Source organism: Nerophis lumbriciformis, linkage group LG01 (assembly GCF_033978685.3).
Source record: "Nerophis lumbriciformis linkage group LG01, RoL_Nlum_v2.1, whole genome shotgun sequence".
Classification (NCBI taxonomy): domain Eukaryota; kingdom Metazoa; phylum Chordata; class Actinopteri; order Syngnathiformes; family Syngnathidae; genus Nerophis; species Nerophis lumbriciformis.
Window position 1 is genome coordinate 74,745,001 of NC_084548.2, and position 15,000 is coordinate 74,760,000.

General features: G+C 45.2%; 1 protein-coding gene across 1 annotated transcript in view; it reads left to right on the top strand.

Moving 5' to 3' along the window:
- The window catches only part of plxna2 (plexin A2), a 665,104-nt gene that overhangs the window by 619,348 nt on the left and 30,756 nt on the right, over positions 1–15,000 (top strand). Inside the window, exons 25-26 of the mRNA XM_061925716.2 lie at positions 8,208–8,367; positions 8,456–8,559. Of these exons, the coding sequence (XP_061781700.2) occupies positions 8,208–8,367; positions 8,456–8,559 (264 nt within the window). The remainder of the gene's footprint in view (positions 1–8,207; positions 8,368–8,455; positions 8,560–15,000) is intronic.

Below are 15,000 nucleotides of genomic sequence, written 5' to 3' on the forward strand. Positions count from 1 at the left end.
AACACCTTCCTAGGGAGGCGTTCGGGTGGCATCCTGACCAGATGCCCGAACCACCTCATCTGGCTCCTCTCCATGTGGAGGAGCAGCGGCTTTACTTTGAGCTCCCCCCGAATGACAGAGCTTCTCACCCTATCTCTAAGGGAGAGCCCCGCCACTCGGCGGAGGAAACTCATTTGGGCCGCTTGTACCCGTGATCTTGTCCTTTCGGTCATGACCCAAAGCTCATGACCATAGGTGAGGATGGGAACGTAGATCGACCGGTAAATCGAGAGCTTTGCCTTCCGGCTCAGCTCCTTCTTCACCACAACGGATCGATACAGCGTCCGCATTACTGAAGACGCCGCACCGATCTGCCTGTCGATCTCATGATCCACTCTTCCCCCACTCGTGAACAAGACTCCGAGGTACTTGAACTCCTCCACTTGGGGCAAGATCTCCTCCCCAACCCGGAGATGGCACTCCACCCTTTTCCGGGAGAGAACCATGGACTCAGACTTGGAGGTGCTGATTCCCATCCCAGTCGCTTCACACTCGGCTGCGAACCGATCCAGTGAGAGCTGAAGATCTTGGCCGGAGGAAGCCATCAGGACTACATCATCTGCAAATAGCAGAGACCTAATCCTGCAGCCACCAAACCAGATCCCCTCAACGCCCTGACTGCGCCTAGAAATTCTGTCCATAAAGGTTATGAACAGAATCGGTGACAAAGGGCAGCCTTGGCGGAGTCCAACCCTCACTGGAAACGTGTCCGACTTACTACCGGCAATGCGGACCAAGCTCTGGCACTGATCATACAGGGAGCGGACTACCACAATCAGACAGTCCGATACCCCGTACTCTCTGAGCACTCCCCACAGGACTTCCCGGGGTACACGGTCGAATGCCTTCTCCAAGTCCACAAAGCACATGTAGACTGGTTGGGCAAACTCCCATGCACCCTCAAGGACCCTGCCGAGAGTATAGAGCTGGTCCACAGTTCCACGACCAGGACGAAAACCACACTGTTCCTCCTGAATCCGAGGTTCGACTATCCGGCGTAGCCTCCTCTCCAGTACACCTGAATAGACCTTACCGGGAAGGCTGAGGAGTGTGATCCCACGATAGTTGGAACACACCCTCCGGTCCCCCTTCTTAAAGAGAGGAACCACCACCCCGGTCTGCCAATCCAGAGGTACCGCCCCCGATGTCCACGCGATGCTGCAGAGTCTTGTCAACCAAGACAGCCCCACAACATCCAGAGCCTTAAGGAACTCCGGGCGGATCTCATCCACCCCCGGGGCCTTGCCACCGAGGAGCTTTTTAACTACCTCGGCAACCTCAGCCCCAGAAATAGGAGAGCCCACCACAGATTCCCCAGGCCCTGCTTCCTTATAGGAAGACGTGCTGGTAGGATTGAGGAGGTCTTCGAAGTATTCCCTCCACCGATCCACAACATCCGCAGTCGAGGTCAGCAGAGCACCATCCCCACCATACACGGTGTTGACACTGCACTGCTTCCCCTTCCTGAGGCGGCGGATGGTGGTCCAGAATCGCTTCGAAGCCGTCCGGAAGTCTTTTTCCATGGCCTCCCCGAACTCCTCCCATGTCCGAGTTTTTGCCTCCGCGACCGCTGAAGCCGCACACCGCTTGGCCTGTCGGTACCTGTCTGCTGCCTCAGGAGTCCTATGAGCCAAAAGAACCCGATAGGACTCCTTCTTCAGCCTGATGGCATCCCTCACCGCCGGCGTCCACCAACGCGTTCTAGGATTACCGCCACGACAAGCACCAACTACCTTGCGGCCACAGCTCCAATCGGCCGCCTCGACAATAGAGGTGCGGAACATGGTCCACTCGGACTCAATGTCCAGCACCTCCCTCGTGACATGTTCAAAGTTCTTCCGGAGGTGGGAATTGAAACTCTCTCTGACAGGAGACTCTGCCAGACGTTCCCAGCAAACCCTCACAATGCCTAACGGAATTGCTATTGCGACATCCAGTGGACACAATTGGAACAGCAGTTTCTTTCATTTAAATAATGCAACTCAAGTTAAGTAAATAATGCATGTTTGACATCCCAGGTGTAGGATACACGAGTTTCAAGCTTACGCAGAGCCAAATAATTAAATGTAGCTACTAGAGATGCGCGGTTTGCGGGCACAACCGCGAAGTCCGCGGATTATCCGCGGATCGGGCGGATGAAATGAAAAAAAATTAGATTTTATCCGCGGGTCGGGTCGGGCTGTTGAAATAAAAAAAAATTAGATTTTAAATAGATTCAGGCGGGTGACAGTTAAACCAATTGGTAAATATATATACATAGTTAAATGTTGTTACCCACATACGAAAAACGAGCAGGCACCTGCAGCATATGCCACAACAGAAGAAAAAAAAAGAAAAGAGATGGACACTTTTACGGAGCGGAGAAGGGACGCCTCGCCGGGGTCCGGGACCGAGGCCCCTTCCCCCGAGAGGGCCCCACCGGGAGCCGTAGCTGAGGCGATCCGCGAGAAGGGCCCGACGCACGTCCAGGGTCACCACCGCGCCCACCGCACCGACACCCCGCCTCGTCCGCCTTCGCCGCGGCCGGCGTCACGCGCAGCAGGTAAGCAGCTTACCTGCCCGCCACCCCCGTGGCCGGGGGCTCGTAACAGGGGTCACTCCGCGCGCTCCGCCCGCGCAGCTTACCTGCCCGCCACCCCTGTTGCCGGGGGCGCGTAACAGGGGTCACTCCGCGCGCAGTGCGCTCACGAAAGGGGTGGGGCTCACCCTCGTTGATATAGACAGCAGGACGGTGGCCATGGAAGTCGGAACCCGCTAAGGAGTGTGTAACAACCCACCTGCCGAATCAACTAGCCCTGAAAATGGATGGCGCTGGAGCGTCGGGCCCATACCCGCGAGACGCGCTTGGAGGTGCGCTCAGCGCGGCTCCCATATGATTGCGCACTTGTCGTCTGGGTCGTGACAGCGTGGCACGCGAAAGTCTGTGCTGCATTGGATCAGTCTCCTTTCTTTAACAGGCAAAAGCTTTATAACCTCACCATACCTGCCAACTTTTGAAATCAGAAAAACTTAGTAGCCAGGGTCCAAGGGCCGCAGGCCCCGGTAGGTCCAGGACAAAGTCCTGGTGGAGGGTTCAGGGCTTCGCCCCCCCGACGCAAAATGATTATTAGCATTCAGACAGGTTAAAATGTTGCTAAAACCATCACTTTTCTATCAGTCACAGTGACTTTTCAAAACAAAAATATTACAGCAAAAATCATATGGGTTGATTGACATGTTTATTCTGTAAGCTAACTTCAATAGTTTGAAATTATTTTGACAGTTAATGCCAGTTATCCTGTCAATATTTCATAAGACTTCAATTTGTTAATTGAAAGTATAAACACTTTTTACAGTAAACAAATGGTAAAACAGTACTAAACAATTCCATTAAAAAAAAAATTGGTGTCATTATTAACTTTCTGTCCAAGCTTGTATAATCTACTGCCTTGTTCAATTGTACAAAATATTCTGTGCCTAAAATTCACATTTCTATCACAATTATCATACTGTAAACATGGTAAGCTAACTTCATTAAAATTAATAGTCCTGTCAATAGCATGGAATTACAATTCAAATGTAGTTTTTTTGTAAGCCTTTCAAAAGAATTCAAAATATGAAAAATTCATGAAAATTAATTGAAGCCATCAGACACTTGAAAAGTGGCACATCACATCTCTAATGTAATCATTTGAACTTTTCAACAGAAATAGCACTGCAAAAATATTAAGGACATACTTCTGTATTTTGGTAGTTATGCTGTCAACATTTAACAAGATTTCTTCAACTTGGACTTGAAAGCATAAATAGTATAAACACTTTTAACAGTATGTCGTGCTGTGAAATACAGCCGACAGGATTGCGCACCAAACACGAAGCAAGGCCAAAGTGCATGCATGGTGCAGGAGAACAAAGGACTTCTTTCATTTAAGGTTTGTGATAAACCATCAAACTCATTCGTTAAAAGGACTCTATAGTAATATAAAGCGAGTTTTTCTGGACATTATCATGCAAGAAAAGTTTACTTTTGGGACCGCGATCACCGCGTAATGATTTTTAAAGGTTGCATTACAAACATTTAACTGTCCCATGTGATCAGCCAGTGCGATTGGAAGTCCATGCTCACCTACTCAGTGGCCTAGTGGTTAGAGTGTCCGCCCTGAGATCGGTAGGTTGTGAGTTCAAACCCCGGCCGAGTCATACCAAAGACTATAAAAATGGGACCCATTACCTCCCTGCTTGGCACTCAGCATCAAGGGTTGGAATTGGGGGTTAAATCACCAAAATGATTCCCGGGCGCGGCCACCGCTGCTGCCCACTGCTCCCCTCACCTCCCAGGGGGTGATCAAGGGTGATGGGTCAAATGCAGAGAATAATCTCGCCACACCTAGTGTGTGTGTGACAATCATTGGTACTTTAACTTTAACTTTAACTTTAATTATTGCCTCCGTAAATAAAACTTCGGCATTTATCACATCCAAAGAATCTGTTTGGGCGACGAAAAACGTTGAAAGTTTTCCACTTGTATCGCTAGCAACGGCATTAGACTTGTGTTTTTTTGTCCCAACGTGGTCTTTTACATCGCTAATTCCTCCGTGTCCGATCGAAAAATCTTGTCTGCACAAGGTGCAATTCGCGTAGTTTTCACCCTTTTTTTTTTTTAAATTAATGAAAAACCGTATTTTTTATCACTGCAACCGTAACCCGGAATAGGTTGATGAAAACCGTACGAATTACGGGAAAACCGGAGTAGTTGGCAGGTATGCCTCACTAATGCCTTGCATCGTCTATATTAGATATATAACAGCGGGCGGGTGCGGGCGGATGGCGGGCGGGTGCAGTTCTGATCAAACGTTACATCGGGTGGATGGCGGATGGTTGACGACTTTCTGATGCGGTTGCGGATGAAATAAATTGCCTATCCGCGCATCTCTAGTAGCTACTGTCATCTTGTGGAGGTTGCCTACAGCCACATGATTATTTAAGAGCTAATTAGAAACCCGCCGACTCCAGTGGCCTCAAATCTTGGTTTTGTTTGTGATTACTTGGTTTTTGGGGCTAAATGTATATCACTTCCATCACTGTGCTATTTCTTTTCCCCGGGACGAAGATTAACGATGCCACCGGTTTCATGTTTGATAGTGGCCACACACACACACACACACACACACACACACACACACACACACACACACACACACACACACACACACACACACACACACACACACACACCCAGTGCAGAATGGTGTGACATAATGGCGTTCTGATTGCGGAGTGTAGAAATGTGCCTTATTACCGACTAATGCCCAGACAGAGCTGGAAATTGCCGTTTCTGCCCAAGGTGTGAAATTTGATTTTGGGGACAGGACGGCGAGAGCGGAAATGGTTTCTCTCCAGTCCGCCGCTAATAAGCACAGAGCCGCCGCCTGGACACCTCGCAGCTACTTTCACACGTTGACTTGTTTGCAATTGGATAGGAAATAGGAATGGTCTATTCCCGGGTCAAACTTTGTCCATCATACAAGTTTTATGAGATGTACAGGGCGTGTTTTCACTCACTTTTTAACGTTCTTCATTGTCTTATCAGTGTCAAAATAAACTAACACCCTTTGTAAAAAACACTTTGACAACAAATAACCATGCAAAACACTGTCCTCCTCTCCCTGGTATATACAAACTAGTACTGTCCTCCTCTGGTATATACAAACTAGTACTGTTCTCCTCTGGTATATACAAACTAGTACTGTCCTCCTCTGGTGTATACAAACTAGTACTGTCCTCCTCTGGTATATACAAACTAGTACTGTCCTCCTCTGGTATATACAAACTAGTACTGTCCTCCTCTGGTATTTACAAACTAGTACTGTTCTCCTCTGGTATATACAAACTAGTACTGTTCTCCTCTGGTATATACAAACTAGTACTGTTCTACTCTGGTATATACAAACTAGTACTGTTCTCCTCTGGTATATACAAACTAGTACTGTCCTCCTCTGGTATATACAAACTAGTACTGTTCTCCTCTGGTATATACAGACTAGTACTGTCCTCCTCTGGTATATACAAACTAGTACTGTCCTCCTCTGGTATATACAAACTAGTACTGTCCTCTTCTGGTATTTACAAACTAGTACTGTCGTCCTCTGGTATTTACAAACTAGTACTGTCCTCCTCTGGTATATACAAACTAGTACTGTCCTCCTCTGGTATTTACAAACTAGTACTGTCCTCTTCTGGTATATACAAACTAGTACTGTTCTCCTCTGGTATATACAAACTAGTACTGTCCTCTGGTATATACAAACTAGTACTGTCCTCCTCTGGTATATACAAACTAGTACTGTTCTCCTCTGGTATATACAAACTAGTACTGTCCTCCTCTGGTATATACAAACTAGTACTGTTCTCCTCTGGTATATACAAACTAGTACTGTCCTCTGGTATATACAAACTAGTACTGTCCTCCTCTGGTATATACAAACTAGTACTGTTCTCCTCTGGTATATACAAACTAGTACTGTCTTTCTCTTCTCTAACTTGTTTCACCCTCAGAAAACACTTAAATACAGTAGTGTAGTAGACCTAAGTATTCTTTAAGTACCACTATAATGACATCATTAAATACAGTAGTGTAGTAGACCTAAGTATTCATTAAGTACCACCATAATGACAACATTAAATACAGTAGTGTAGTAGACCTAAGTAATCATTAAGTACCACCATAATGACAACATTAAATACAGTAGTGTAGTAGACCTAAGTATTCATTAAGTACCACCATAATGACAACATTAAATACAGTAATGTAGTAGACCTAAGTATTCATTAAGTACCACCATAATGACAACATTAAGATACAGTAGTGTAGTAGACCTAAGTATTCATTAAGTACCACCATAATGACAACATTAAATACAGTAGTGTAGTAGACCTAAGTATTCATTAAGTACCACCATAATGACAACATTAAATACAGTAGTGTTGTAGACCTAAGTATTCATTAAGTACCACCATAATGACAACATTAAATACAGTAGTGTAGTAGACCTAAGTATTCATTAAGTACCACCATAATGACAACATTAAATACAGTAGTGTAGTAGACCTAATTATTCATTAAGTACCACCATAATGACAACATTACATACAGTAGTGTAGTAGACCTAAGTATTCATTAAGTACCACCATAATGACAACATTACATACAGTAGTGTAGTAGACCTAAGTAGTCATCAAGTACCACCATAATGACATTAAAATACAGTAGTGTAGTAGACCTAAGTAATCATTAAGTACCACCATAATGACAACATTAAATACAGTAGTGTAGTAGACCTAAGTATTCATTAAGTACCACCATAATGACAACATTAAATACAGTAGTGTAGTAGACCTAAGTATTCATTAAGTACCACCATAATGACAACATTAAATACAGTAGTGTAGTAGACCTAAGTAGTCATCAAGTACCACCATAATGACATTAAAATACAGTAGTGTAGTAGACCTAAGTAATCATTAAGTACCACCATAATGACAACATTAAATACAGTAGTGTAGTAGACCTAAGTATTCATTAAGTACCACCATAATGACAACATTAACATACAGTAGTGTAGTAGACCTAAGTATTCATTAAGTACCACCATAATGACCAACATTGAAATACAGTAGCGTGGAAGGCCCAAGTATTAATTAAAAACAAGGCAGAGGTATATTTCATATTTAACATGACACACAGTTTGAACAGTAACACTGTTTGAATATTTAATGAACTGATTCTTCAGCGTACCACTAGATCAGGGTGTCCAAGCTACTGCCCACGGGTCAATTGCGGACCGCCAACATCTTCAATTTGTCCCGTTAAACATCATGACTTAAGAGGAAAAGATTGTATTCTTTTTGAAAAGGCTGCAGTATTTAGTCGCCATCAAGTGGGCAACGCGAGTAATTCAGATCAATGACCTTTATTTACGCTCTGAATGGAACATCCTTCCATCCATTTTTTTACCGCTTGTCCCCAAGCGTGCAGCAATTACTTATATGACCCAATGCAAACAACCTTCCCGAGTCATTGTGCAAAAAAAAAATCTTTAAATCTTCAAAAACTTTATGTAAATGAATGTGTTGGAAATATTTTGTCATTCAGAAAAATCGACCTATTATTTTTCCTTCTTTGATCCCAGATCCTGAACTGCGTGAACCCGGACAACGAGAACAGCCCGGAGATTCCGGTCAAGGTGCTCAACTGCGACACCATCACGCAGGTGAAGGAGAAGATCCTGGACGCCGTCTACAAGAACATGCCCTACTCTCAGCGCCCCCGCGCCGTGGACATGGACCTCGGTACGTTCACCGGGGTGTTGGCGTCACCTTCCTGTTAGATTCCCTTGCTACCTGTTGCATCGCTCTAAATCCACGGGTGTCTTGTCAGAGTGGCGTCAAGGGCGTTTGGCTCGCGTGGTGCTGCAGGACGAAGACATCACCACCAAGATCGAGAACGACTGGAAGAGGCTCAACACGCTTCTGCACTACCAGGTGAGCACACCCATTGATTGATGATTGGTAGAAATGCACCCGGAGACCATTGATTGATGATTGGTAGAAATACACCTGGCGACCATTGACTGATCGGTAGAAATACACCTGGCGACCATTGATTGATGATTGCTAGAAATACACCCGGCGACTATTGGTTGATGATTTGTAGAAATACACCCGGCGACCATTGACTGATTGGTAGAAATACACCCGGCGACCATTGACTGATTGGTAGAAATACACCTGGCGACCATTGACTGATTGGTAGAAATACACCTGGCGACCATTGACTGATTGGTAGAAATACACCCGGCGACCATTGACTGATTGGTAGAAATACACCCGGCGACCATTGACTGATTGGTAGAAATACACCTGGCGACCATTGACTGATTGGTAGAAATACACCTGGCGACCATTGACTGATTGGTAGAAATACACCCGGCGACCATTGATTGATTGGTAGAAATACACCTGGTGACCATTGGTTGATTGGTAGAAATACACCTGGCGACCATTGACTGATTGGTAGAAATACACTTGGCGACCATTGACTGATTGGTAGAAATACACCTGGCGACCATTGACTGATTGGTAGAAATACACCCAGCGACCATTGATTGATGATTGGTGGAAATACACCCAGCGACCATTGATTGATGATTGGTAGAAATACACCCGGCGACCATTGACTGATGATTGGTAAAAATACACCCGGCGACCATTGATTGATGATTGGTAGAAATACACCCGGCGACCATGGATTGATGATTGGTAGAAATACACCCGGCGACCATTGATTGATGATTGGTAGAAATACACCCGGCGACCATTGATTGATGATTGGTAGAAATACACCTGGCGACCATTGACTGATTGGTAGAAATACACCTGGCGACCATTGACTGATTGGTAGAAATACACCTGGCGACCATTGACTGATTGGTAGAAATACACCCGGCGACCATTGATTGATGATTGGTAGAAATACACCTGGCGACCATTGACTGATTGGTAGAAATACACCTGGCGACCATTGATTGATGATTGGTGGAAATACACCTGGCGACCATTGATTGATTGGTAGAAATACACCTGGCGACCATTGACTGATGATTGGTAGAAATACACCTGGCGACCATTGATTGATTGGTAGAAATACGCCCGGCGACCATTGATTGATGATTGGTAGAAATACACCTGGCGACCATTGACTGATTGGTAGAAATACATCTGGCGACCATTGACTGATTGGAAGAAATACACCTGGCGACCATTGGTTGATTGGTAGAAATACACCTGGCGACCATTGACTGATGATTGGTAGAAATACACCTGGCGACCATTGATTGATTGGTAGAAATACGCCCGGCGACCATTGATTGATGATTGGTAGAAATACACCTGGCGACCATTGACTGATTGGTAGAAATACATCTGGCGACCATTGACTGATTGGAAGAAATACACCTGGCGACCATTGGTTGATTGGTAGAAATACACCTGGCGACCATTGACTGATTGGAAGAAATACACCTGGCGACCATTGGTTGATTGGTAGAAATACACCTGGCGACCATTGACTGATTGGTAGAAATACACCTGGCGACCATTGATTGATGATTGGTGGAAATACACCCGGCGACCATTGATTGATGATTGGTAGAAATACACCTGGCGACCATTGACTGATTGGTAGAAATACACCTGGCGACCATTGACTGATTGGTAGAAATACATCTGGCGACCATTGACTGATTGGTAGAAATACACCTGGCGACCATTGGTTGATTGGTAGAAATACACCTGGCGACCATTGACTGATTGGAAGAAATACACCTGGCGACCATTGGTTGATTGGTAGAAATACACCTGGCGACCATTGACTGATTGGAAGAAATACACCTGGCGACCATTGGTTGATTGGTAGAGATACACCTGGCGACCATTGACTGATTGGTAGAAATACACCGGGCGACCATTGATTGATGATTGGTAGAAATACACCTGGCGACCATTGACTGATTGGTAGAAATACACCTGGCGACCATTGATTGATTGGTAGAAATACGCCCGGCGACCATTGATTGATGATTGGTAGAAATACACCTGGCGACCATTGGTTGATTAGTAGAAATACACCTGGCAACCATTGGTTGATTGGTAGAAATACACCTGGCATTTCCCCTATTTTTCTCTATTTTACCATTTAGTCCCCTATTGTTGCTATTTTACTCTATTTCCCATTATCTTCACCTATTTACCCATGTTATCCTATTTTCTCCTAGTTTACCTAACAGTATTTTACCCTTTTTTCTTTGTTTTATCTTGTCTCCTATTGTTCCCTATTGTATCTTGTTGTCCCTTATTTCCCCTATTTTCCTCTGTTTGACCTATTTTACCTTCTTTTCCCTTTTTTCCCATATATTTTCCTTATTTACCCTTATTTTCCCCTATAGATATATACTAAGCCACTCCTCCATACGTATAAACTACCCTGAACTGTGACATGCAGTGGAAACACAAACCACACACTTCTCCAGGAACCTATAGTTCCAGGAATTAGAGGTTTCAGGAACCTACAGTTCCTGAGCTTTTGGGGGGGAAAGAGCCTCTTGTAGTCCCTTATTTTCCCTTTTTTGGATATCATCCCCTTTCTTTTACCATATAATCCCCTAATGTTGGTATTTTACTCTATTTTACCCTATTTTCTCCTATTTGCCCTTATTTTTTAATCATTTTGACCCATTTTATCTTGTCTTTTCTTTTCTCCAATTGTCCCTTAAGTTCCCTATTATACTCTGCTTTTCCCTATTTGAGCTATTTCCCCTTATTTTCCTTCAAATGTTTATTATTTTCAAGTGTGTTGTTATTATTTGCATGATTATGATTAGTAATAGTAGGATAGGTCAGTAGGTAGGTTTGCAGGAAATGATTGCCTGCACAGAAATGTCTAAATATGAAAACTCTGCTTTTGTTTGCACTTTGGCGCATGTTGAGGTGAGGGCTCTGCGCCCTCCCCCGCATGCACGGCTCCCTGCTGAGCGTTAATGCAGGATGAAGCCTCGCAGCGTTATTGCTCTCTGGCCGTCTTTTGTTTGTCTTGCTTATTGCCCTCGCGCACTCGCCGTGTACGTGGCTCCGCCTCCCTGCGTGTTGGCGTCGCCTTTGCAACGCCAAGCACAAACGCAGAACAGAAAAACATCAAATAGTTGAGATGGCGTGTTGGGGGGCGTCGAGCGTTTTGGCTCTCCTGCCGCACAGTGAGAGCTATTAAGATTCATAACCTGTGAAGCCCCCAGCTGTTGGTTTACATAACCTTCTTCTTCTGCACTCACACTACATCATGCACATATTAACTCCTTCTTCACACCAACACACTCTATGACCCGCCACCTTCTTTTAATGTGACCCACCACCTCCTTTAATGTGACCCGACACGTCCTTTAATGTGACCCGCTACGTTCTTTAATGTGACCCGCCACGTCCTTTAATGTGACCCGACACGTCCTTTAATGTGACCCGCCACGTCCTTTAATAGGACCCGCCACGTCCTTTAATGTGACCCGACACGTCCTTTAATGTGACCCGACACGTCCTTTAATAGGACCCGCCACGTCCTTTAATGTGACCCGACACGTCCTTTAATATGACCCGACACGTCCTTTAATGTGACCCGACACGTCCTTTAATATGACCCGACACGTCCTTTAATGTGACCCGACACGTCCTTTAATAGGACCCGCCACGTCCTTTAATGTGACCCGACACGTCCTTTAATATGACCCGACACGTCCTTTAATGTGACCCGACACGTCCTTTAATATGACCCGCCACGTCCTTTAATCTGACCCGCCACGTCCTTTAATGTGACCCGACACGTCCTTTAATATGACCCGACACGTCCTTTAATGTGACCCGCCACGTCCTTTAATATGACCCGACACGTCCTTTAATGTGACCCGCCACGTCCTTTAATGTGACCCGACACGTCCTTTAATGTGACCCGCCACGTCCTTTAATAGGACCCGCCACGTCCTTTAATGTGACCCGACACGTCCTTTAATATGACCCGACACGTCCTTTAATGTGACCCGACACGTCCTTTAATAGGACCCGCCACGTCCTTTAATGTGACCCGACACGTCCTTTAATATGACCCGACACGTCCTTTAATGTGACCCGACACGTCCTTTAATATGACCCGCCACGTCCTTTAATCTGACCCGCCACGTCCTTTAATATGACCCGACACGTCCTTTAATGTGACCCGCCACGTCCTTTAATATGACCCGCCACGTCCTTTAATAGGACCCGCCACGTCCTTTAATCTGACCCGCCACCTCCCTTAATGTGACCCGCCACCTCCCTTAATGTGACCCGCCACGTCCTTTAATAGGACCCGCCACGTCCTTTAATGTGACCCGCCACGTCCTTTAATCTGACCCGACATGTCGGTTAATGTGGTCCACCGCCTCATCGTTTAGTGTGGTCCGCCACATTGTTTAGTTTGGCCTTCCACACCATTAAACATGGTCCGCCACTTAATTTAATGTGGTCTGCCACAATCATTTAATGGGGCCCGTCACATTAAGTGGTCTGCCACATTATTCAGTGTGGTGTTCCACACCATTTAACATGGTCCGCCACTTTATTTAACGTGGTCCGCCACACCATTTAACGTGGTCCGCCACTTCATTCAATGTGGTCTTCCACACCATTTAAAATGGTCCGCCATTTCATTTAAGGTGGTCTGCCACAATTCTTTAATGGGGCCTGTCACATTATTTAAGTGGTCTGCCACATTATTCAATGTGTTCTTCCACACCATTAAACATGGTCCGCCACTTCATTTAATGTGGTCTTCCACACCATTAAACATGGTCCGCCACTTTATTTAATGTGGTCTGCCACAATCATTTAATGTGGCCTGTCACATTATTTAAGTGGTCTGCCACATTATTCAGTGTGGTGTTCCACACCATTTAACATGGTCCGCCACTTCATTTAATGTGGTCATTTAGAGTGACCCGTCACATTAAGTGGTCTGCCACATTATTCAGTGTGGTGTTCCACATTATTCAGTGTGGTGTTCCACACCATTTAACATGGTCCGCCACTTCATTTAACGTGGTCTGCCACACCATTTAATGTCGTCCGCCACTTCATTCAATGTGGTCTTCCACACCATTTAATATGGCCCGCTACTTAATTTAATGTGGTCTTCCACACCATTAAACATGGTCTGCCATTTCATTTAACGTGGTCTGCCACAATCATTTAACGGGCCCGTCACATTATTAAAGTGGTCTGCCACATTATTCAGTGTTGTGTTCCACACCATTTAACGTTGTCCGCCACTTCATTTAACGTTGTCTGCCACTTCATTCAATGTGGTCTTCCAACACCATTTAACATGGTCCGCCACTTAATTTAATGTGGTCTTCCACACCATTAAATATGGTCCGCCACTTCATTTAATGTGGTTTTCCACACCATTAGACATGGTCCGCCACTTCATTTAAAGTGGCTTGCCGCAATCATTTAACGGGGCCCGTCACATTATCTAAGTGGTCTGCCACATTATTCAATGTGGTGTTCCACACCATTTAACATGGTCCGCCAATTCATTTAATGTGGTCTGCCACTTCATTTAAAGTGACCCGTCACATTAAGTGGTCTGCCACACCATTAAACATGGTCCGCCACTTCATCTAAGGTGGTCTGCCACAATCATTTAACGGGGCCTGTCACATTATTTAAGTGGTCTGTCACATTATTCAATGTGGTGTTCCACACCATTAAATATGGTGCGCCACACCATTTAACGTGGTCCGCCACTTCATTCAATGTGGTCTTCCACACCATTTCATATGGTCCGCCATTTCATTTAATGTGGTCTGCCACAATCATTTAACGGGGCCCGTCACATTATTTAAGTGGTCTGCCACATTATTCAGTGTGGTGTTCCACACCATTTAACATGGTCCGCCACTTCATTTAACGTGGTCTGCCACTTCATTTAAAGTGACCCGTCACATTAAGTGGTCTGCCACATTATTCAGTGTGGTGTTCCACACCATTAAACATGGTCCGCCACTTCATTTAATGTGGTCCGCCACTTCATTCAAGTGGTCTTCCACACCATTTAATATAGCCCGCTACTTCATTTAACGTGGTCTTCCACACCATTAAACATGGTCCGCCACTTCATCTAAGGTGGTCTGCCACAATCATTTAACGGGGCCTGTCACATTATTCAATGTGGTGTTTCACACCATTAAACATGGTCCGCCGCACCATTTAATGTGGTCCGCCACTTCATTCAATGTGTTCTTCCACACCATTTAATATGGCCCGCCACTTCATTTAAGGTGGTCTTCCACACCATTAACCATGGTCCGCCACTTCATTAAAAGTGGTCTTCTACACCAATAA